The sequence below is a fragment of the Mastigoproctus giganteus genome, chromosome 1 (genome assembly GCF_048544385.1).
Source record: "Mastigoproctus giganteus isolate SK-2022 chromosome 1, ASM4854438v1, whole genome shotgun sequence".
Classification (NCBI taxonomy): Eukaryota; Metazoa; Arthropoda; class Arachnida; order Uropygi; family Thelyphonidae; genus Mastigoproctus; species Mastigoproctus giganteus.
The window spans coordinates 254,857,869-254,882,319 of NC_143575.1; the positions used below are offsets into that span (position 1 = coordinate 254,857,869).

The following is a 24,451-nucleotide window of genomic DNA, read 5'->3' on the forward strand; positions in this document are numbered from 1 at the left end:
AATATCTGCAGGCCACAATGAAATATAGATACAGTCAGTCCTTGTATAACACGTGTTTACATTACACGAATTCGCTTATGCACGATTTGCCTTTGTGTTTACAAGAAATGGCAGTCGAACACAGAATCACCTCAACCGAACGCAACACGATAGGAATGAAGAGAAGATTCTGAAAATGTATTTATGTGTTTTATATCAGTGAAGGGGAAACACATTTCACCATAATAAGGTAAAAACCCACACAATTCTAGCTATCGATATTATCGCAAATGCAATTAGATCGAGTTTACTACCAGTTTATAACAGATTCCACTATCAGAAACGCAACTGGAAATTGTTTTTATTGTTTTATGGTTGTAACCCCTAGAAATGTGCTATAGTAAAATGTAAGGTGTTAATAGTGTATCTCTGCCTTTACGGTGTTGTTTATTCAGTTGCTACACGCGCGCAACTTTGTTTATGTGTATCAAGCGGGCCTCCTCATTTTGTAATTGTGCTTTATTCCCTAAAAATGAGTAAAATACTTAAAAGGTGTGAAAAGGAAGCGTACTGGTGAAGACACTGCAGATTCAGAGAGAAAAAGAAAAGCAATATCGATAAACAGAGGCGGACTGGGTCAAAAATTCTTACCCGGAAAAATTTATAGTGGCCTCATGCTATAAATTTTTGGCCAAAATCACACCGGCCTCCGGCCCACCGGGGTTTCCTCAGTAAGGCTTATGGCCAGTCCGCCTCTGTCGATAGAGAAAAAATGAAATTGTGAAACGCTTTGAGCTAAATGAAAGACCATGTGATATTGTATGTGCTACAGACCTAAATGAGGCAACGCCGAGAATTACAAAGAATGCAGAGAAAATAAAAACACCTTTGATAGCAGGAACAACTCAAAGTGTAATTAAAATCCATTAGATTAAGACACAAAGAGCAAAGAATTGGAAGAGATGGAACGGCTGTCATCTGTTTGGATAGAAAATCAAACAAAAAGCAACTTTGCTTACGATAGAAGCAAAACCATTAGCAATATTTTATTACGTAATAGTCGTTATAAAATACGTAAGTATTTTTTTACGATTATTTATTGTGTTTGGTAATGTTTTGGTTACAAATGTGTGTTCAACCTTGGGTGGTCGGCACCTAACCCAATTTTTCCCATAGGGCCTGTTGTTTATATTGCACGATTTTGCATTGCACGAGGGTTTCTAGGAACACAACTATCGTGCTATACGAGGACTGACTGTAGATTACAAATGCCATAAAAGCATGTAGATAGATTATACAGGATCTATATTATTTAAATGTACAGGTTCTATATTATTTAAAATTTAATTCATATAATTAAATTATAGCATTCTTTTTAAATTTTTAATCTCTCTCTCTCTCTCTACATTTAAAATTAACTTCATCTAAAAGAAAATTAATACCTTTAGGAAACCCCCTAAGCAGTTTCAGAAAACGATGGAGATGACTGTGCATGCCTCTGAATACCTTGTGAAACCATTTTTTTTTCTTTGTTTTTTTAGCTACATTTACATTTTGAGAATTTCTTTGATAAACATTAGAATAATAAATTATGAACAGAAGCAGTTCTGTTCATAATTTATTATTCTAATGTTTCCAAGAGGCCTTGGAGAATTTATTATTCTCCAAGGCCTCTTGGAGCTAAAACTTTTATATTTTTTTTCAGTATGCTACACAGCTTTTTCTGGTCATAGAGGTTATTTTCCTGAAGTAGTGTAGTGTATTGTGGATATCTTGTCATTTTGATTTTCATTGTTAATGTGGATTTCAGCCATTTATTTGGAAGTGAGTAGTCTGTCTTCATAGCTCAATAGCAAATTAGTTCTTACATGTCAGCTAAAATCAAGGTTGAAATGGTTGGGGGTGGGTGTGATTACCCTTCCTTAAAATTATTCCAAAAGAATGTTATACTTCTGTATTGTATCTTTAAACAGGACATCTTTCATATGCCATTTTCCTCCATCCCACCCGCAAGACTGGATTTCTTGTGTTTTCCTGCACTTTTTTTTTATTTCCCAAACACAAAGGCTGGAGCCATTTAAAATGGAAGCATTTTATTTCACTATAAATTTTTGGATTGTCTTAGTTTGGTAATTAGGCACCATATAACACCAAATATTTTGCCGCTATTAACAAGAACTTAAAAAATGGTTATCTCATTTATAATACAGACTTATTTCTTTTAGCCCCTCTCTACAGTTTGAAGCAGCCTGGGCACTGACAAATATAGCATCTGGTACTTCACAACAGACACAAGCAGTTGTAAGTGCAGGTGAGTGATGCCACTACTGTTGGACATGTTTTCTTCCAGATATCGCTTAACCTAGCAGTTTCTCCACTAATATCTATTAGAGAACCAAATGTTCTTTCGATAAATTTACTGAGATAATAACTACATATTGCATATAGCTCTAGCTCAAATAATTTTGTATGCAAAATATGATTTAAGTGTTAGCAGATTTAAGAGGCAGCGTGATTATTACCATTTGGAAGTGTGAAGACTATATTAAGAGGGACATAGGTTATATAGATGGTTTTTTTTTTTTTATGCTGATGCAGCAAAATTCTAGTTCATTTGCATCTTTTTTGCCTTACTAATACTAAATTTATATTTGAAGTTGTTTTGCATCACCTTTCCTTCTTAATCCATGAGCAGGCACATGGTTGATTTTATGCACCATTTTTGTTTTTTGAATAAAATAGAAGATATATTTGAAAATGGTGCACTTTATAATTTTATTATTTTTTTCTGGCATTGTATTGGATAATAAGCCTTGTCATCCAGAAAAAAAAAAAAAAAAAGTTATTTTCCATCTACTTAAATTCTGAACTTCAGTGGCATGTAGCAAGCAAAATTGAATACAGTAATACCCCGAAGTTACGCGATAGGTGGGTCCGACGAAAATCGTGTAAGTCGGGGTACAACTTTGCATATAAATACATATAAATTTTGCTTAATTGGGACCAAGGACTAACAAAAACACTAGTTTAGAAGAAAAATATTAATAAAATTGCAGTTCTTTATACATATTAATACAAAATATGTATTAAAAAAACAAATGACTTACGTTAAAAAGTTATTTCGATGTCGATGGCTTCATAAAATCTAACAAATTCGTCTGACGACACAGCGCGTTCTTTTTTTCACGCAGAATTTCTTCGTAGCAAGCTAATAATTTTTTTATTCCTTGCTTTGTAGCTATAACGCGTTCTTCATTGGAGTCTATGTTTTCTAAAATTTTTAAGCCCTTTACAATTGAGCCCTTTTCAATTTTCAACCTGTCAAGTTTGCAATTGTCATGTGCTTTTCGCCGTTGCTTCATTTAGGCCTGTAGCACGTGCAATATCACATGGTCTTTCATTTCGCTCAAAGCGTTTCACAATTTCATTTTTTTTCTCTATCGACAGAGGCGGACTGGCAATAAGCCTTACCGGGGAAACCCCGGTGGGCCAGTGTGATTTTGGCCATAAACCATAGTATGAGGCCACTATAAATTTTCCCGGGTAAGAATTTTTGACCCAGTCCGCCTCTGTTTATCGATAATTGCTTTTCTTTTTCTCTCTGAATCTGCAGTGTCTTCACCAGGACACTTCCTTTTCATTTTTAGGGAATAAAGCACAATTACAAAACGAGGAGGCACGCTTGATACGCATAAACAAAGCTGCGCGCATGTAGCAACTGAATAAACAACACCATAAAGGCAGAGATACACTATTAACACCTCACATTTCTAGGGGTTACTACCATAAAACAATAAAAATCCAGTTGTGTTTCTGCTAGTGGAATCTGTTATAAACTGGTAGTAAACTCGATCTAATTGCATTTGCGAATGTACCGATAGCTGGAATTGTGTTGGTTTTTACGTTATTATGGTGAAATTGTGTTTCCCCTTCACTGATATAAAAAACATAAAAGCAGCAAAGTTGAATTTTGTTCATCTTTCGCTCTCATTCTCCGCCGTCGCACCGTATATCGATAACATATGAAAAACGACCTTGAAGATAGTGGGCGGCAGCTTTGCTGCCAAACGAAAAAATCAGGAACCGCGTAACTCAGAGTTCGCATAAGTCGGGGTATTACTGTATAAAGTCAAAGCTTTATAGAAAATCAGCACAGGAACAGGCATGTGGCATACCTCATACAAACTTGCCATATAGAATTTTTTTTACAGCTGTACTTCTCCAATTTAAAAAGTAGTGCAGGTTGAGAGTGAATACCTGGAGGAATGTATAAACTTGCATAATTTTAGTAGTTATTTCTGTTTTTGGTTTACAGAATGCACCTGCTAGAAGGTTAATACGAAAGCTGAAATTAGATTACATTATCTCTCTATTTCGTCCAATAAGGAACAGTACCGATTATAACACCGACCAATAACAGAAGTGATCAGGTGTGTGGAGTTGTTATTATACAGCTGCAAGCTGCATAGTAGAAGTGTTCCTGTACTCTCTAGACTTGAAAACAAATCCTAAAGCAGTTTTGGAACATTGTGCAAGGTTTTGAGTTAATCGAATCTCCTTTGTTATTATTACTTAAAACCAATAAACTAAAAATTTTGCTTAGTATTTATGCTTTTCGCACAAGAAATATGGAGGTAAAAATACTTCAGTTGCCCCATCTCCAGCATATGTTATGTTATTGGACAATTCACTAGTGGGTCTTCTTGCACAATAGTATTAATTTACTTGGATTAAAAAAAAATATTTTTTTATCCAAATATATCTGCAACCCAGCTTCATAAACAAACTTCCCTGTGGAAAGGTCTGAGTTTTGAGTCAGATTGATAAAAAGAACTTATTGAGTGAGGCCTTCTTATACAAGATTGGGTTAACCAGTCTCGAACAGTTTGTGTATGGTTTCCAGAGTTTACATTCTTCAGATAACCTGGTAATGGTGTTGGGGCATCTTTTAGCTGCCCCTCAAAAATAATCTTCCCGCATTAACTGTTAATTGTGATTAAAAATTAGAATTTTTTTACCTTACTAAATACGGTCAGCTTTAACTAAATAGTTCCTGAAGTGATTTTCTTATGGGTTTTTTTTGTAGAAATGAGGTGCAAGGCAAGAACTTGTCAGGTGCTATACCATCATTTTTGCGACTATTTGGATTCTGTTTGAAGGATGGCATGGTACTGGACAAATGCTAATACTGTGTTTTTTTTTAGTCTCAGGTTACTGGTTTGTTCTTTCCTACTATAAACATTTATTGTCTTACCAATAAACATTTACTGTTTTACACTAGTTTTTGAAAGATTTATTATTTGTTTCACAGCATAAAGATGGTAACATTGATACCCAGTATTCTCTGAAATGGCCCTTACTCTGCAGGAAGCAACATATGTATAGTTAAAAATTTTGCACACTGTGTAGGGCACCAAATTTGAAAGAAATTTTTAAATAATCCTGAAAATGGAAGTAACTAATAGTATCAAATATGCATGTTTTTAGTTTTTTTTTTTTTTTTTTTTTTAATTTATTAATACTGTATTTATATACATAATAAGTAAAAATATATGCATATACACAGTTTGAAATTTTATATACTTGACAGTCTTTTAAATTTGAAAATGGAAGGGACAAAGTGACTGATGCTTCTGTTTTGTGTGTGTTTTTTTGTTTTGTTTTTTTTTGTAATTTTTTGCAAAATTATTTTTTTTGTTTTTGAAAATATATATAAAACACAGCTTGTTTTAAAAATTTTAATATTATTTTTAACTTAAAAAGTTACATACAAGAAGCATTGCAATCCATTAAGAAAATATGGTTTTGGCATTGTTCATACAGAATTTAAAAAAAAAAAAATAAATAAAAAATAAGTAGGCACCTATCAGGTGCCCTGCTACTATTTTACCCCTAAAACTGAGGGTGCTGGATTAAATCTGCAGTTTAATGTTTTCATTACAGTGAAATCCACTTCCCAGCATGAAGGTGTGGAAATTCATGAAATTCTGTATAACTTAATCATGTTAACCAGTGTGATTTTCAATATATTTCTCTTTAACTTTAGTTTTATATACTTACAGGTGCAGTACCATTGTTTCTGGAACTACTGAGATCACCACATCAGAATGTTTGTGAGCAAGCAGTATGGGCTTTAGGCAATATTATTGGTGAGTTTTATTTTTGAATTAAAAAAAAAAAAAAAAATAGGTGTGGGATCGATTTGTACTGTCATATTAAAATATTCATCTTTGAGAAGATGGTATGTTGATTATTCATCAGAACCTCTGGTTTCAATGTAATGTGCACCTATACAAGGGGTAGCTGTCCTATAGGAGAAATAGGTGGTTGCATTAGGTGTACCTGCCTATTTTGTCTAAATAGCAGGTAAATAGCAATTTAAAATGAAATAAGAAAAATATAAATGAAATAAATATAACATTAGTATTGGAATTCTCAATGTGTACAGAGGGAATATGAATTGTAATTCATTTCTCTACCTACATTTCTGAGAATTTATTATCTTTTATTTATGGCAAAAGTAATGGATTTTTTTAGTGAAATTCTTTTTAATTGGATACATCCTGGGATCATGTACTCAATGCTGTAGTTTGCCTAGAGTGCCATTGCTGGCAGACTGTCTGGTGCTGCCCTTCCTACATCCTCCCTGAGGTTTAGGGAAGGGGAGCGCCAATTTCATACTTTTCCTAGAATGCCAGTTGGCAACTAGTCTAGTGCTGCCCTGACCTGCAAACTTCAGTTCAGAGATGTCCAGGTGCACCATCATGTTGAAACTAGAACTTATTTCTGGATATGATATTCCCAGAAGATGGGTAGAGCATGGTACTGTCATGCCAGTGGCGCTAAGGTTTCCTAATCACAATCCTGAGAGCTTTTTTGGGGGGGAGGACATTCAAAGCAGCTAATGCATGTTTTGATACTCTGTGATTTGGAAAAACTCATTGCAAAATTGCATGCAGTGATCCTAACCATTGATGGAGATAAGCTGTAAAGTGTCCAAGTCAGTATTTACAGAATAGAAGGTGATTTTTTAAAACTTTTGCACATTGTGTCTTGGAAATGATGCCTTTGATCTAAAAATACAAAAAAAAAAAAAAAAATATATATATATATATATATATATATATATATATATATATATTATCCAGAATTTTTTTTCTCAGACATTTTTCATATGCTATTTGTTGTACACTGTATAATTGCTAATTATGGACACGTAGCACTCAGCAAATGGGAAGCTAGCTGGTGAATGGCTTACTCCTGATCTTAGTGTTAGGTTATTATTTTTTATTTTGTTCATTATTATTTTGTTATTTGTGTGTATTTTTATATATTTATATTTACATTGTGCAAGTGTGTGAGGTCTCTAGTATGGTTGCTTAGAATAGTGCATTATTTGAAATACAAAAGATAATTCACTACTTAATTAATTAAAGAAATATAATTTACAGAAACAAGACTATTTTTGAGTTTCTGAAATCATTAACTATACTTTTTTTTTTTTTTTATTTGTGCTAGAACACAAATGTATTGATCAAAGTTACTCCATTTAAGGAGGGGGAACACCGATACGGCTGTTTACTTAGTACATTTTAAGACGTTTAGTACCTCCATCTTTTCCATCATTTAGTGTGGGTGATGTCTTTTGAGGTAATGATGGGCATCGTGGCAAGATCCAATATCCCTTACATTTTGAGGGTACGTCTCTGAAATACTATTTACGGGCTGGCACTAAATAATCCACTAGACCGGTGTTTCCCAACGTGGGTCCCACGCCCCACATGGGGGAAATTTGATTGTTCAGGGGGGCAATTCGAAAATTGCTCGTCTAGAGTTTAAAACAACCGCCTACTATGACTTAACTTATACAAAAGAAGAATTGTTGGTAAAGTCTCTGTTTATTGCTCATACTGCAACTGTCAATCGTACTCTTGAGGCTAGTTATGAAATTTCTTTATTGCTAAATCTGGGAAAAATCATACTATAGGAGAGAATTTAATCAAACCATCAATATCAGCATTTCTTAAAACAGTTCTGGAAAAAGATGACAAAGACGTGAAAGCTATGCCACTCAATAGCAAAACTGTTAGCAGAAGAATAGATGAAATGAGTGAAGATATTGAAATACAACTTGTTGGAAAACTGAAAACAAGAAAATTCTCAGTGCAAATGGATGAATCAACTTTGAGAGACAGTGAAGCCGTACTGATAACTTATGTGAGATATATTGATAAAGGTAATTTTGCTGAAGAAATGTTATTCTGTAAATCATTAGAGAGCACCACTACCTCCAAAGATATATATATATATATATATATATAATAAGCTAAAAAATTACTTAGATGACAATAATATATCAATGAAAAATATAACATCTTGCACTGCAGATGGTGCTCCTAATATGATGGGCAAGAAAAATGGCTGCTTAAAATTGATGAAAGATGAGAATCCAGAAATGCTTCTTGTGCATTGTGTTATTCATAGGGAAAACTTGTCTCTACAAGCTTTTTTGTGAAGAACAAAATGAAGACCATGTGAGACTTTTACTTCACACTGAAGTAAGGTGGCTCTCGAAAGGGAACTGCTTGAAAAGATTTATGGAACTATTTGATACTATTAGTGACTTTTTAAGTGACAAACCTAAAATGACGCATCTGTTAACAGTCGATGGTAAAGCATTTGTGAGTTATTTAGCCGATATCTTTGAAAAACTAAATATATTAAATAAACAATTTCAAGGAACAAATAAAACTCTCGTCGATGCAAAAGCGAAGACATTTGGTTTCATTACATTTATTAAATTATGTCAAAAATATATTTTTAAAAAATGTTTGAACAGTTTCGTTGTCTGCATAAATGTGAAGTGACTGATACCACTGTATTTTGTTATTGTTGATCATCTGAAAATTCTGTCCGATGATTTAAAAGAAAGGTTTTTTGATTTAAAACAAATTGATTTTCCAACCTGGATGATGCAACCAATGTTAGTGGATTTGTCTGATGTAAATGCAGTACCAAGAAGAATTCTCAGAAATGCAAAATGATGAGTCAGTTAAAACTTTATTCAGTATAAAAGGAGCGATGGCATGGCTTTGTGATGAAACAGAAATTAAATACCCAAATTCAACCAACTTTGCAAGAGAGCTATTGTTACCGTTTCCATCTTCATATTTAGCTGAATGTGGATTTAGTGCCATAAATGATTTGTTACTAAAGAAAAGAAATCGACTGGATATCACAATGTCTATTATATGTTTTGAAAATTTACTTATGATTTCTTCCTAAAACCTAAGTCTCGTGTCCTGAACAAGTTGTAATTAGGCTTCATTTAGGGAATAATTCAATTTTTGAATATAAAAAATATGTATATCGGTGTTTCCCAACGTTACATAGGGGGCATCAGAATTTTAGAAAGACTTAGGTGGGGCATGGTAAAAAAAAAGGTTGGGAAACACCGCACTAGACTGAACTTGTTGGAAACTCCCTGAGAGGTATTTGTATCAGCTAGTGTATAATCTCTGCCACCCATGGTGTGCGTAGGAGTATTTTATATCAAGAAACTGGTTATATTACTTTGTTGTACACCTTAACCAGTGGTTTTGTTAATTCATACATGTAACTACCTTATCTACTGACTGCATGTGATTAGAACAAACTTATCTTCAAAAAGATCTAAACTACCCAAAAACTTTCTCGTTCATTTAACAAATATACATGTTCGCAATCCTCAAATGGATAAAACTATACAACACAGTCTAAACTTCAATCATACTCATACAGAAAAAACAATGTATTTAATTTTATCTTAGGCATATTATGGCCTTGTTGCCCTTGCACTGTAAAGTCCATAAACAAACAAACGTGGTCTCAGTTCCAATATCAATTGTCTGTTTCCACCTGCCATCTGCCAAGTTCCACTTACATTTTCTGACAAAGTCTTGATTAACAGTTGTAACGTGTATTCTGTAAATAAAATTTACAGAAATAAATTTTCTCGCTTTGAAAATCTATCCTTAAATTCACAGGAACATGCATTTTCATGTTATTATTTTGTGGGTTTTTTTTTTTTTTTTTTTTTGGACACTTGCTACAAGGTAAAATGTCTTAATTGTTTTTGCATTGTTTTATAAAGTTTTTCTGATTTAAAATGTATATTGAATTAGAGTGAGAAGTAAAAAATGGCTACTGGCTAATATTTTAATTGGCTATTATAATAAATCCTTACTTTTTACATTAAACCTTGGCAGTAGCATGTGGTCTGACTCCACAGCAAAATATTTATTGCTAATAGCTTGTTTATTTTTTGTGGTACTAATCTGTTTTTCAAATTTTAAGTAAAATTAATAAACTTTTTGTTTCATTAAAACTAATGAGTATTTTTATTGGACAAAAAACACAGTACAGGTATGGGACCATTTATCCTGTTACCCAGTAACCCAGAGGTTCCCAAACTTTCTTTGTTCACAGCGCCCTTAGTGTCCCAGTAATTTTTTTCACAGCATCCCTAGGCCAAAAGAAATACATTAAACACAGTGGTTTTTGACCTTTTTAATATATACCTATATAAAAATTTATTTTTTATATAGAGGTACTAATTAGATAGTATGAATCAGAGCTGTACTACTCAATATGTTCTACGTTGATAATAATATTAGTGAAATAATAAGAGGAGTTAATCTCAATATAGTGCGTAGAACACTTCCGTATAATACCCTTCAGAAATTAAAACCGAAAAAACGAAAAAAATCGACAACTTACCGGTACATTAGAGTAAAAAATAAATAATTAAATAATCAATTTAAAACAATTAAAAATCAAATTAACGCAATTAAAAGAATTTAACAAAAATATTCAAAACGATTTTCCTTCCTGAAGCTGAAAACGCTTTTCGACTGTATGTTGTGATCACAGGAATGAAAATTACCGAATCGGGTTAAACCTGATACTTAAATAGAGATTATTTGTCTTCGCGCATGCGTGTAAAGGTCCACGCATCGGAGATCAAATATGGCCGCCGAACATTAACAGAATTCTCGTGTAATTTAATTTCAACGGTTTCTGCAATTAATAGTCGCGTATAATTACATTGAACGTTAAGTATTTTGGCCTCGTTAAATAAAAAAAGTATGTTTTTCGTTAATGGCATGAAAGGCTAATTCTGACGCTGCTGAATGAGAAGCCCGAACTGAGGCTTCATGTTGATTTACACGAATATTAAGAGAAAATCGGGTCGAACCTTGATAAGACAAGTTGCAATCACCGCAAGAAATGTATACCAGATCATTATTTTGTGTTGCGAACGCTGAAAGAACCGAGCGATTGTTCGGTATAGTGTGTAACTTCCGTATTGGCCTAGCTACAATTTTAAATTCCGGTATCTTTAAAGAATCTGTTAAGCTGTTTGTGCCACTGTTCAACATATGGGACAGAAATAAAGTATTTTTTGATATTACTATTGTTGATTGGTGTAGTATTTTGTATCCTATCCTTAGCTTGTACCCTAATTCGGTTTATTGTGGTAATGGAATAACCCCTGTTTAAGAATCTGCTCGTTAATATTTGTATTTCTGAGTCCAAAGCAGAATCCATCGTTGAATATTTATAGGCATTAAGAAATTGATTAAAGATAATCGATCTTTTGTAGGTGGATGGGTGATAGCTATTATAATGTAGAAGCATACCGGTGTTTGTAGGTTTTCGATAGATGCTAAATTGTATTTTATTCGAGTCCCGGGTAAGCATGAAATTTAGAAAGTTTAATGACTTTGTATCCGTATCCTCCCTTTCCAATGTAAATTTGAGTCTAGAATGAATATTATTAAACAAATGTAAAATGTCTTGGATAGTATTACTATTGGTAATAACTAGAACATCGTCTAAATCATTGGAAAGGAAGGAAATCGTTACATTGGAGAGGGAGGATACGGATACAAAGTCATTAAACTTTCTAAATTTCACGCTTACCCGGGACTCGAATAAAATACAATTTAGCATCTATCGAAAACCTACAAACACTGGTATGCTTCTACATTATAATAGCTATCACCCTTTCACCTACAAAAGATCGATTATCTTTAATCAATTTCTTAATGCCTATAAATATTCAACGATGGATTCTGCTTTGGACTCAGAAATATAAATATTAACGAGCAGATTCTTAAACAGGGGTTATTCCATTACCACAATAAACCGAATTAGGGTACAAGCTAAGGATAGGATACAAAATACTACACCAATCAACAATAGTAATATCAAAAAATACTTTATTTCTGTCCCATATGTTGAACAGTGGCACAAACAGCTTAACAGATTATTTAAAGATACCGAATTTAAAATTGTAGCTAGGCCAATACGGAAGTTACACACTATACTGAACAATCGCTCGGTTCTTTCAGCATTCGCAACACAAATTAATGATCTGGTATACAACATTTCTTGAGGTGATTGCAACTCGTCTTATCAAGGTTCAACCCGATTTTCTCTTAATATTCGTGTAAATCAACATGAAGCCTCAGTTCATGCTTCTCGTTCAGCAGCGTCAGAATTAGCCTTTCATGCCATTAACGAAAAACATACTTTTTTATTTAACGAGGCCAAAATACTTAACGTTCAACGTAATTATACGCGACTAGTAATTGCAGAAACCGTTGAAATTAAATTACACGAGAATTCTGTTAATGTTCGGTGGCCATATTTGATCTCCGATGCGTGGACCTTTTACGCGCATGCGCGAAGACAAATAATCTCTATTTAAGTATCAGGTTTAACCCGATTCGGTAATTTTCATTCCTGTGATCACAACATACAGTCGAAAAGCGTTGTCAGCTTCAGGAAGGAAAATCGTTTTGAATATTTTCGTTAGATTCTTTTAATTGCGTTAATTTGATTATTTAATTATTTATTTTTTACTCTAATGTACCGGTAAGTTGTCGGTTTTTTTCGTTTTTTCCGTTTTAATTTCTGGAGGGTATTATACGGAAGTGTTCTACGCACTATATTGAGGTTAACTCCTTATTATTTCACTAATAGAGGTACTAAATAAATACCAATTATAGATCACCACAAAATTAAAAAGATACGGTACAATGGATACCATACACCTTTTTATAATGAAATAAATGTATAAATTTAAAAAAATAATAATAACTTTAAGTAACTTAAACCAAAATTACACGGCACCCTGGTTGAAAACCACTGCAGTAAACTGCCGGTTGCCGGATAGGGGGTTTTTCCAGAATTTGGGTAGCCAGGTCTAAAATGCACAAAAAACACAAGAAGAAATGCAAGAAAATAAAAATATTATATTAATTACGTGGCATCATCAGAAGAAATATCTTCAGAAATATCCTGACCATTTTGGGAAGCTATAGTTAATGGCATAAGGCGGAAACATACTATTATCACATCACGGGACTCTCGTCATGTCATTGCTTAGTGTAAACTGTGAAGTCGGTCGTAGAAGCATCAATGTAATGTAGAGCCGTTGGCCATGACAGGACAATTGCAACTTCACTTAGTTGCAATAAAGATTTTCTCTCTCTCTCTCTCACAGATTAAAAATTTTGATCTCGGTGTACTCGTGCTTATGTTTGGGGTATTCATTCCTCGTTTTGGAGTACTTTCATTATATCTTAAAAAAAAAAAAAAAACTACACAAACAATTTTAATAACAAATATTTTATTTTTATATTTTTTTGATTTTTACGAATTCATGGAATGCAAAATTAGTCAAATTTTAATAAAATTAACCGAGTTATAAACACTAAAGGAAACTTTTAGAAATATTAACATCAAATGTTTTACATAATTGTTTACAATTCAATAAACCTGATTTATTTTATCAAAAAGAAAACATTTACCTAGCAATACTTTTCATTTGAGTGAATTTTCTTTAATTTTTTCATTTTTTAGTACATATGTGTAAAATTCTTGCATGACATATTATGATTGGTTTCACCAACAGTTCTCCCTCAGCATTTAGGTCTAATTTATTTCTATCCTTTTTCCATGCATTAAACATTAAGCTGGATACTCGCTCACTTATTGCATTAGTGAGGCAAAGCAAAAACAAAATTAATAATTTTTTCTGTATTACATACTTCATATGCATTTAAAATTTTTTATCAAATATCTGTGGAATTTTTGAGGTATTTTGTCTCAATATTTTTATGGAATGATTTCAACAGAACATATTCTTCATACAAAAAATCAATATTGATATTGGGAATTTTAAATAAAAAAAGAGTTTGTTGCCTGAGCCGTAAAACATTACAATGAAATAAAAAAAAAAGTCAAGTAGAATGTAAAAGCTTACAAAGTAAGCATAATATAAATATTCTATAACCCTCTTTGTAAATAGGATAGAATGTCGTTTTTTGAGTCTTTTGGGTGCATTTCAACAACAACTTTATCGACAATTAATTATTTCTTCCTAAATAATCATCGAAGCAGGGTGTTGTTTTATGATTTCTGCTTTTTTTTTCTTTTTTTTTTTTTTTTTTTTCCAAATACTCCATTTCAAATTTTAAAGAAGGGGTATCTTGGAAATTTATTGTAATTCCAAAAAAGGGGTATTATACACCGAAATGGGGTACATCTGGCAACCCTACTGTAACGTTGTGTGTTATTTACTGAGGAATGCTGAAGCGAAATGAATTGCCACAGTTCATCCTCTTCTATAGATTTCAAAGAAGATTTAGAAAATGCATGTGCTTTTCTTATAGCTGAGAAAACAAAAGGGTACGCAATGGATACATGATATAAACTGGAAGAGAACAGAAAAAGGCGAATTCCATCATTTACTTAGAAGATGAAAATCATTTTAAGATGTAAAGAAGAATTTAATTTCCTATACAATCTAATTAAGGATCATATTCAAGGACAAGATATGTAATTTCGAAATTCATTCAACGCTAAGGAAAAATTAGTTTTATGTTTAAGGAAAGTTGAAATATTGCAAGTTTAATTTTTAATAACAACAAAAAACTACTTCTCAACCCTAAAAATTGAACTTGTAAGAAATTGTTATGAGTTGTGCAAACTAAGATGCATTTAGGGCTAAAGCTGCGAGCAAATTTAGGCTATGTATATATCTCAGGTGGTAGATGACTTTCATCAACCGGTGAAATACCACCACTTTGCTTATTGGAGGCTTGAAGTGGTGAAACCCATGTTTAGTCTCTAGAGCAAAGTTTCCGGCATCCCCCTTCCCCCATACTTCTCCTTCAACCCATGCACGGTACTAAGTACTATAGGTTTTGATACCTTTCGTGTTTGGGGTTTTTCATAAAAAAAAAAAAAAAAAAATTAAGTGCAATAGCATCATTAATACACAGCCATTTCTGAATAAACAGAATATTTATAAGGCAGCATCATTTTAAGTTATATCTCATATAACTTAAAGTAGTGCAATATCATGGCAACTTGTTGTGAAGGTATTCGCAATATGAGATATAACTTAAAACGGTGCTGCCTTATAAATATTCTGTTTATTCAGAAATGGCTGTGTATTAATGATGAGTTGTGCAAATTGAAATGATCGACTTGTTTGTCCTCTAAATTTGTTAATTGTAATACTGTTGGTCTATTTTTTATCTTTGGCCATTTTTGAGTGTCTCTGTGACTGGACATTTTTGGTGAGTTTGCCGAGTACCTGTTCGAAGTGGAGGGTGGGTGCCTTGGAATAGGCACAGGAGCAACGTCCTTGACGTTGTTGTTTGTTTCTGGATATTCTTACTTGTGCTCCCAAAACAGCATTATTTACTTGTGATTTAATTTTCTATTAGCATTTCCTCCATTTTCCTCTTGTCACGCCTAACGAAATTTCTATTTGAACAGAAAAATCTGAGCTCCTGACAATGTCATACGGCCTTGAAACCCGGCGTGTTATCTTGTGAATACAGCCAATGACAACAGTGCTCTCCAAGCAATAAACTAATTGGTAAATATAGCTCCCTCACATTTGACGTTAGACATGTATACAAGTGAAGTCTCGTGAAGTGATAGTAGTGTGTTTCCGTTCATAGACACATCAGAACTTGAAGGCTGGGATTCAGGCATAGATGCTATACATGTGCCTGTAGAGTTTACCTTGGAAGCCAGTTTCTGAAATATATCCTTTAAACTGAGTTGTTTTTAGATATTTTGGCCTTTCTTTTATAAGCAATTCTTGAATTTTATAAAGAGACATTATGTGATGCTCTCTAGCAAAACTCCTCCATTCCATTCCTAGAATCAGTTCTTCCATAAGGGTTATCATTCTTTCAATGCCGATATTTTTTTTTTTTTTTTTTTTTTTCTCTCTTCAACAGTATCATCCTCGTCATCACTCTCATTATCTTTATTTTCATTCATTACCATGTCACAGATTTCAGTGTCTTTTAGTCTGAGGGTAACTGGAGCATCTTCATCAATGTGGAGGCACTCTTCCACTGCATCATAATTCAATAGCTGGGCCTCAGGACATGACAAACCTTTAGCAAAATTCATCAAGTCATTGACAATTTTCTTATTTCTTAACACCCAAGTCCAGTCAGCAAACACATTATCTTTGATAAGAAACTGTGCATCAGGATGTGCTGCATAATTATCAAGAATTAACATTATATTGCTGTCACTGGGAACCCCTGCAGACTTACAATTCTTTAGACTCTGCTACAAAATGGTTTTCAAACCAGTCAAGGAAGGTTGGTTTGGTTTGGTAATCCTCTCATTTGTTTGCCTTGTAAATAACTGGAAAGATACTTACTCCTTTGAAAGCACTTGAATTTTTGCTTTTACCAATAACAAGTAGTTTCATTTTATGTGACCCTGCAGCACTTTCACAACTTAAAACTGATATCCTTTCTTTTGAGTCTTTAAACCCACTGGGTGCTGATTCCTCGGGTGCAACAACAGTTTTTTTAGGAATATACCTCCAATATAAAGAAGCCCCATCGGCATTATACACCTGCTCTGCAGTAAACTTGTTATCAGCTGGTGTTGTTATGCCTAACTGCTCATGGAAAAGGTTTGCCTGGGCCATGAAAATAGAGTGATTGAGAGGGTAATTTTTGCTTTGGCATTGTCGGATCCATTCCACTAACACTGTCTATTTCTACATTCTTTGTCTGGTGTAATGTCTTCCTGAGTTCCATTAACTCCGGCGTCTCTGTAGCCAGGTGGGCAGGAGCAGCAGTGCGTAGGACACACTTCTTGATTAGACCGGGGTTCGAGCCCGTGACCACCAAATATGGAGGATGTGGAAAGGTCAAGGAATGACCACCGCATATCCCCTGAGCAATATGGCCTTAGTTGCTAATGCTCTTAAAAACCAAATAACAACAACATCCATTAACTCGGGTAAATCACTATCACCATAAAATTAACGTTTTTTTCTTTCTGTTTCATCCAATCACAGACAATAGATAAACCAATACCATACTCATCACACAAAAACTTGACTGATGCACCTTTGTCCAGATGTTTTAGTAACTCCACCTTATCCTTAATGTTTAGAGACACACGCTTCCTTCTGGTAGTCTTACCACCCAGAGGTTTCTCTGCAGGCCTTGACATAATGACTATGGGTATAAGTGAATAGAGTTAAAAACTACAGCAGTAAGAATTTTTAAAAAATATTTTTTTAAATAACTTTTATATTAATATTCTTAGGACTTTTAAAGCAGTTTCTTTTTCTTTCAGTCGTGCTTGATATTGCTGGTGTGTATGTCGTCAGTCTGTTGTTTCCTAATAGCAGATGAATATTTTTAGATCATATTAAATGGGAAGCGATTGCAAATTCTCAGACTCGCAACTTCACAGACAACAAATTTTCTTTTAGTTATCTATAAAATTTCCATTTGGTGCCCCCTTACAAGGTTGTGCCCTGGGCATGTCCCAGTTGCTCTGCCCTCACTGTGGCTCTGTATATACAGTATACGTATACATGACTAAGTTAATATAAAAGTTATTAAAACCACTAAGATTGTGAGCAAAAATACCAATAATATAAGCTTTTTAAATATTTCTCTTTATTGGTTTCCAGTTTTCGGAACTTCCGGATACGTGGTAGCCAGATAAATGGTCCCACACAGTATTTACAAAATTTTAAATCTGCTGCTAAGAAAACAAGCAGTGTCGTAATCTATGCACAATTCAAAGTACCCATTACCTTTTTCAAACGTTAAGGTTAAATTCTGGGGTGTGTCAGGCTTTGCAATATCACTTGTGTTACAAAACTGGGCAACGTTACTGCTGGGTTAAGGAAAAACAGTTTTCAAGTTGGGTCATTATAGTAGGGAAAAGATTGAGAAATAGTATTAAGGAATCAGCAATAAAGAAAATGATTCTTATGAATGCAGGTCAAAAACATTTAGCCAAGTTAAAACTTCAACTTTTGCTCAAACTAACTATCACTGACATATATGCTTACTTATTTGAGGCCATGCTAAATGAAAATTTCCTTCAGTAGTAAATTGGTCACTGGGGTGAATTGGTTACTTTCATGAACTTCCTGTTCTCCCAGCTTTACTTCATTAAATTTTTATTTGTGGGGACAACTGGTATACAGGACTGAGATGTTAACTCAAAACAAGTTGTGCTGTATGTTGAATATGTTACTGGTAAGGTAAACTGCATCCATCCAGGATGAAGGTGTATATTACTAGCACCAGAAAGTTTATGTAAAAAAAGGGGGGGGGGGGAAGGTTAATGAAGAAATATAATACAGTATATGGAATTATGGAATTGGTGAAATACTGAGAACTTCAACCCGCATGGAGTATAATCTGCCTTTAATTTCTTAAAGAATTACAGATTATTCTCAGAAGTGTGGTACTTCCTGTACTGCTTCTTCAGTGACTCTAAAGATGGCAGAACTGGTAAATTATGGTAACTTTATTTACATAGAGCTGTTAATTTGATTACACATTTCTTATTTGTTAATATTTTAAATCAGTTAATAATTTAGTTAATTAGATTAAATTTAATAAAATTAAATGGAATTAGACTAAGTAAACAGATAGCCATGAATACTTACATTCTTGTAATGCTGTCCTTATATATGTACTGTACTCTCAAACTAAAATTTTTGAATCAAATCTCATGCTAGGACCATGGTTTATACCTAATGGTGAGGACATTCAGAGAGAGAGAGAGAGTGGGGTGGGGGGGTTGGATTGTAGTATTAGACATATGTTTGGGCTAATCTTTGTGAGCATCTTAATTGTTTTATTTATTTGGCAAGAAAAATTTCATTTCAAGAAACTACCTCATTAAGAAGGCATTTTTAACATCATTATAACTTTTTACTTTGCCACTGATTGACATCACTACACTTGCTCCTGCAAATGGTTATTTTTATTAATCATGTTATAATATATATTGCTGTGTGTGTGCGTGTGTTGTTTTGGTTCAGTGGTAAATTTTGCACATTATGAGAAAATACTTACATCTGAATCTAATGTGCTGTGTGTGTGTGTGTGTGTGTGTGTGTGTGTGTGTGTGTGTGTGTGTGTGTGTGTGTGTGTGTGTGTGTGTGTGTGTGTGTGTGTGTGTGTATATATATATATAAAGCAGTTGTGCTTCTTGCTACAGAATAATTTCTTTTCCCTCCCCTTTTCTAATAGGTGATGGTCCTCAGCTTCGAGACTATGTCATCAGGTTAGGAGTAGTGCCTCCGCTTTTGTCATTCATAAAACCTGAAATTCCATTATCATTTCTGCGTAATGTGACATGGGTAATTGTCAATTTGTGTCGCAACAAAGATCCACCTCCACCTGTTGATACTATAAAGGAATTACTGCCTGCCCTCTGTATGCTTATACATCATACTGATATTAATGTATGTATTCAGCACTCATCCTTTGTTTAGACAGTAGGCGTAATCCTGAATGTCTCTAGGAGGCTGTATTAGTCTCCTACAGAAATGTCTAGAATAACTTGTACATGCTTTTCATAAAGTAACTTTTATTTAAACATATGGCTCATTAACAAAAAAATAATAATAAAAATAAACTATTAAAAATAGGGTTTGTTGAAACATAATAGAATTCCTTTTTTTTTTTTCTTTTTTTTTTTAAATCATCTATGTATCATTTTCACAAGGTTTACAAGTTTCTTGACAATATTGCATGCATCTCTTAGTAACAATCCAAGAACTCTGTTCTCTGACCATCATTAGATGTATAAAGCAACTGGCTAGACATGAATTTGTGTAGATTAATATATCTATTCGGCTACCCATCCCCTCCAATAGTTTGTCTAGTTCTTCTTTGGATTTATTCAAATTTTCCACTTCCATGACATCAGATGGAAGTTTGTTCCACCAATCAACTACCCATTGGCTGAGGGCAAACTTCTGCATATCTATTCTGCAACCATCCTTCCTCATTTTGTATTTGTGCCCCCTCATGTGTATAGTCTGATTAAGAGGAAAAATCTCATCAGTATTGAGCTTGCTCAATCCATTCAAAGCTTTAAACACCTCAATCAGGTCACCTTGTAGATGCCAAGTCTCCAGGCACTGAAATTTGCACAGCTGGAACCTCTTTTGGTGAGAGAACCCTTTTTCCCACTCAGTAGCTCTGCATCCTAAAATGGGGCCTCCAGACCTGTATGCAGTACTCAATATGTGGCCTGGCCCTTGTCTTATACAATGGAATAATCACCTCCTTATCCCTCTAGCAAAATTTCTCTATATCATTGACAAAACACCATGTGCTGTCCTGACAGCCTTTCTGCACTTCTCAGAGGATTACATATGACTGTACAATTATCTGCAGGTCTTTTTCATTTTCCACTACCCTGAATGTAATACAACACGGTTAGTACATTAATCTGGGATTACTGCTACCAATATTCAGTACTTTGATTTGTCAACATTAAACCTCAGTTGCCATTTCTCAGCCCAGCTGCCTAATTTTTCTAGATCTTGTTGCAGACTTAGACATTAAGCCTGATATTCCTTAGTCAGTATCATTAATAAATACAGAAAATAACAGTGGGCCCAGCACAGAACCCTGGGGAACTCCACTGAAAATATTAGTCCATGAAGAGCAGTGTCCATTGATAATAACTTTCTGTCTTCTGCTACTCAACCATCCCTTTATCCTAGCAGTAACTTGCCCTTAATGCTGCACGCTCTTTGATACTGTTGCAGCATGCTTAATGCTACAACAGTATCAAAAGTTTCCCTGATATCCAAGTATGTGATATCAAATTGCTTCTTTTTTTATCTAGTCATATATTGGTCAAACAAGATCTCCCCTTAACAGACTCATGCTGTGACTGAAGTAAAACTGCACTTCTGTCCAGATGGTCCTGCATTACTTCTTTAACCAATGACTCCTTTATTTCCCTGGAACAGAAGTTAAGCTAACAGGTCTATAATTACTCATGTCATCATTTGATCCCCCTTTGTGAATTGGGGATACATCTGCTCGTCTCTAGTCCACAGGGGACCCCCCCCCCCAATCCAAAGATACTCTCATAATTATAGTTCAGGGTTTGCTTACCTGCTTTGTTACCTACCTCAATATGATTGGATAGATCACATACACCCAGATGCCTTTCTTATGTTTATCTTCAACAGTTTGGATTTCCTTTCAGTTATTACAAAATCATTTAGATTCCTGTTAGACTTTGATAAACTTCTAGCATCCCTTTTGCTAAAGACTTGATTACAGAGTGGTTTGTGTCTACCATAGGCTTCTATAGTACATGATAATTTATATGCATCCTATGCATTTTTCTTCTCTGACCTGTATCTCAACAGTTCATCTGACATCCATTTGATTCAAACCTTGAACTGTATTTCTTCTTTGGTGTGAAAAGGCTAGTAGTTTCTATGATTATTTCCCTGAATGCTTCCCATTTAGAATTTTTGTGGGTAACATCATTAGTTGGTTCCACTGTACAGAATTTAAAAACTGTCTGAGACCCCCCCCCCTCCCCATAGCCTCCTTTGTGAAAGTAAAAACCTTTCCTTTTACCCTTAATGGTACATCTTTAAAGATGTACAACTTACACCTTTAAGTAAATCCCACATCAATACATTGTGATTACTACCATCTAGTGGTTCTTTAATTGTGGCTTCTTAATGCAGGTAGAATCACTGCTGACAACTGTATTAAAAGTATTGCTCTCTCTTGTTGCTTGTATAACGTGCTGGTCTATTTAATTCACAAAAGTCTTGCTAGTGTGCGAGACCAATCCACAAGTTCCAGTCAATATCTGGAAAGTTAAAATCCTACGTTATGACATTCTGATTTACTGGCCCACTCTATTTCTTTGTACAGTTGTTCATTATACTCATCACAGTCATTCAGCCTATAACACACTCCTACTCTTATTTTTGTTTTCCCAGTGCTTATGTCTCACCAAAATGACTCTACATTGACCTGGCCACCTGTCAACTGGATGCACTGTCTTAGATTTTATGTGCTTCTTAACTAAGCGCTGCCTTCCTGCCCTTTCTGTATACATTGTACTTCCCATATTCAAATTCTGCATTCCTTACATCTGAGTGATACCAAATCTCTGATATCTACAATGATATCTGATGATATCTGAAACCTACAGTGTCTGCATTTGACGACGACCAACACTTCAAATTCATCAAATTTATATACTATACTCCTAGCAAATGGCCCTCAGTCCCCAGCAGCTTTCACTCTCCCTCTTACGGCAGCGAGAGGATCAGAGTGGAAGCAGAGGGTGCAAAGAATCTCTGGGTATGACCAGGCTGCCATGCACAGAAACTGAACTTGGCCTGTTACAATGTAAGATTGCTCATTGGGGAAGATAGGATATTAGAGCTGAAAAGGAATTAGAAAATGTGGATTGGAATATCATCGGCTTAGCTGAAACAAGAAGAAGAAATGAACCACTTACAAGTTTATCTAGTAGGAATCTGCTGTACACCAGTGGAAACAGTGAAAAGAGTGAAGGTGGGGTTAGTTTCTGGTCCATAAAGATATTAAAAACAACATTTTAGAATTCAAAAGTACATCACCAAAGAGTCAAGGCTACTACTCAGGATTTCTAAGAGGTACAAACTAAAGGTTATAATAATATATGCACCAACATCGATCCATGATGATGAAGAGGTTGAAGAAATGTACACAGAAATTGAGAGACTTCTGGATAAACAGAAAACTCACTACACCATCATTATGGGGGAATTCAATGCCAAGGTTGGAAAGAGACAAAGGAGCACAGAAATGGAAACTATAGAAAATTTTGGAATAGGTGAAAGAAATGAAAGACATGGAAGAGTCAGGATGGAATAACATAACAACTAATGAAATTGACTTCATCCTCACTAACAGAAGATATATTGTGAACATGTTACTGTTCTGAACAAGGTAAATATTGGAAGTGATCACAGAATGGTAAGATGCACACTTGATATAGATGTAAGAAAAGAAAATAAAAAACTGACTCGAGTAAATACTACAAAGTTCTTTAAGATAAAAGAAGAGGAGAAAAAGCAGTGTGTACTGAAACAAGTTTGAACTTCTGCAGACCTTTCAAGATCAGGATATGAACAAGGAATACAACAAATTTCTGAAAGTGATAAAACCAAAGAAATTCAAAGAAGAAAAAATTAGTCAAGAAACACTTGCCATGATGAACTGAAGATGACAGATGAAGAGCACGATAAACAGAGACGAGAACAAAATTCAGTATACTGAGTTATTCAAAGCCATTAGAAAAGAGACTCAATAAGAAGATTTAACACAAGAAAAGTAGAACAAGCATTAAGGTAAAACAAAGGACTTGTTGTTGTTATTTGGTTTTTAGGAGCATTAGCAACTAAGGCCATGTTGCTCCAGGGATATGCGGTGGTCACGAGCTCGAACCCTGGTCTAATCAAGAAGCGTGTGCTACGCACTGCTGCTCCTTCCCACCTGGCTACGGAGGTGTTACAAAGGACTTAAATCAGCAGTCAGGATCAGTAACACAAAGACAAATAGTGTTGAATCTGAAGAATAATGATGGTATACTTGTGAATAGCAGTGAAGTCATAATTCAAATAGCAGAAGACTACTATCAAGTATTATATGAGGAGCAAGGGAATGATGCCTGCAGTGGGGAAAATGTATCACAAATTAGCAACGCATACAACATACTCAATATCTTTCCTGATGAGGTAGAACATGCATTGAAGAAAATGAAGAATCAAAAAACCCCTGGTGAAGATGAAGTTACTGTAGAGTTGTTAAAATTAGGAGGAAGAGACATTACACAGAAACTGGCAAGACTTCACAAAATACATCAGGAAAGGCATGGTGCCTAAGGAGTGGAATAATGCAATCATAATTTTTCTGCATAAGAAAAGAGAAATCAGAAATTGGAAATTATAGAATAATTAGCTTATTGTCCCATATCTATAAATGTTGTTCATATGGGTCATTACTAACAGATTAGAAAGAATACTTGATGAGAATCAACCGAAAGAGCAAGTTGGCTTTAGGACAGGATGTTAGCA

General features: G+C 34.3%; 1 protein-coding gene across 2 annotated transcripts in view; it reads left to right on the forward strand.

Annotated features, from left to right (window-relative positions):
* Positions 1-24,451, forward strand: part of Kap-alpha3 (karyopherin alpha3) — a 173,166-nt gene that overhangs the window by 80,821 nt on the left and 67,894 nt on the right. For both annotated transcript variants that reach the window (XM_090376955.1, XM_090376962.1), the window contains exons 4-6: positions 2,205-2,290; positions 6,042-6,128; positions 19,587-19,801. In XM_090376955.1, coding sequence (XP_090233081.1) covers positions 2,205-2,290; positions 6,042-6,128; positions 19,587-19,801 — 388 coding nt within the window. The remainder of the gene's footprint in view (positions 1-2,204; positions 2,291-6,041; positions 6,129-19,586; positions 19,802-24,451) is intronic.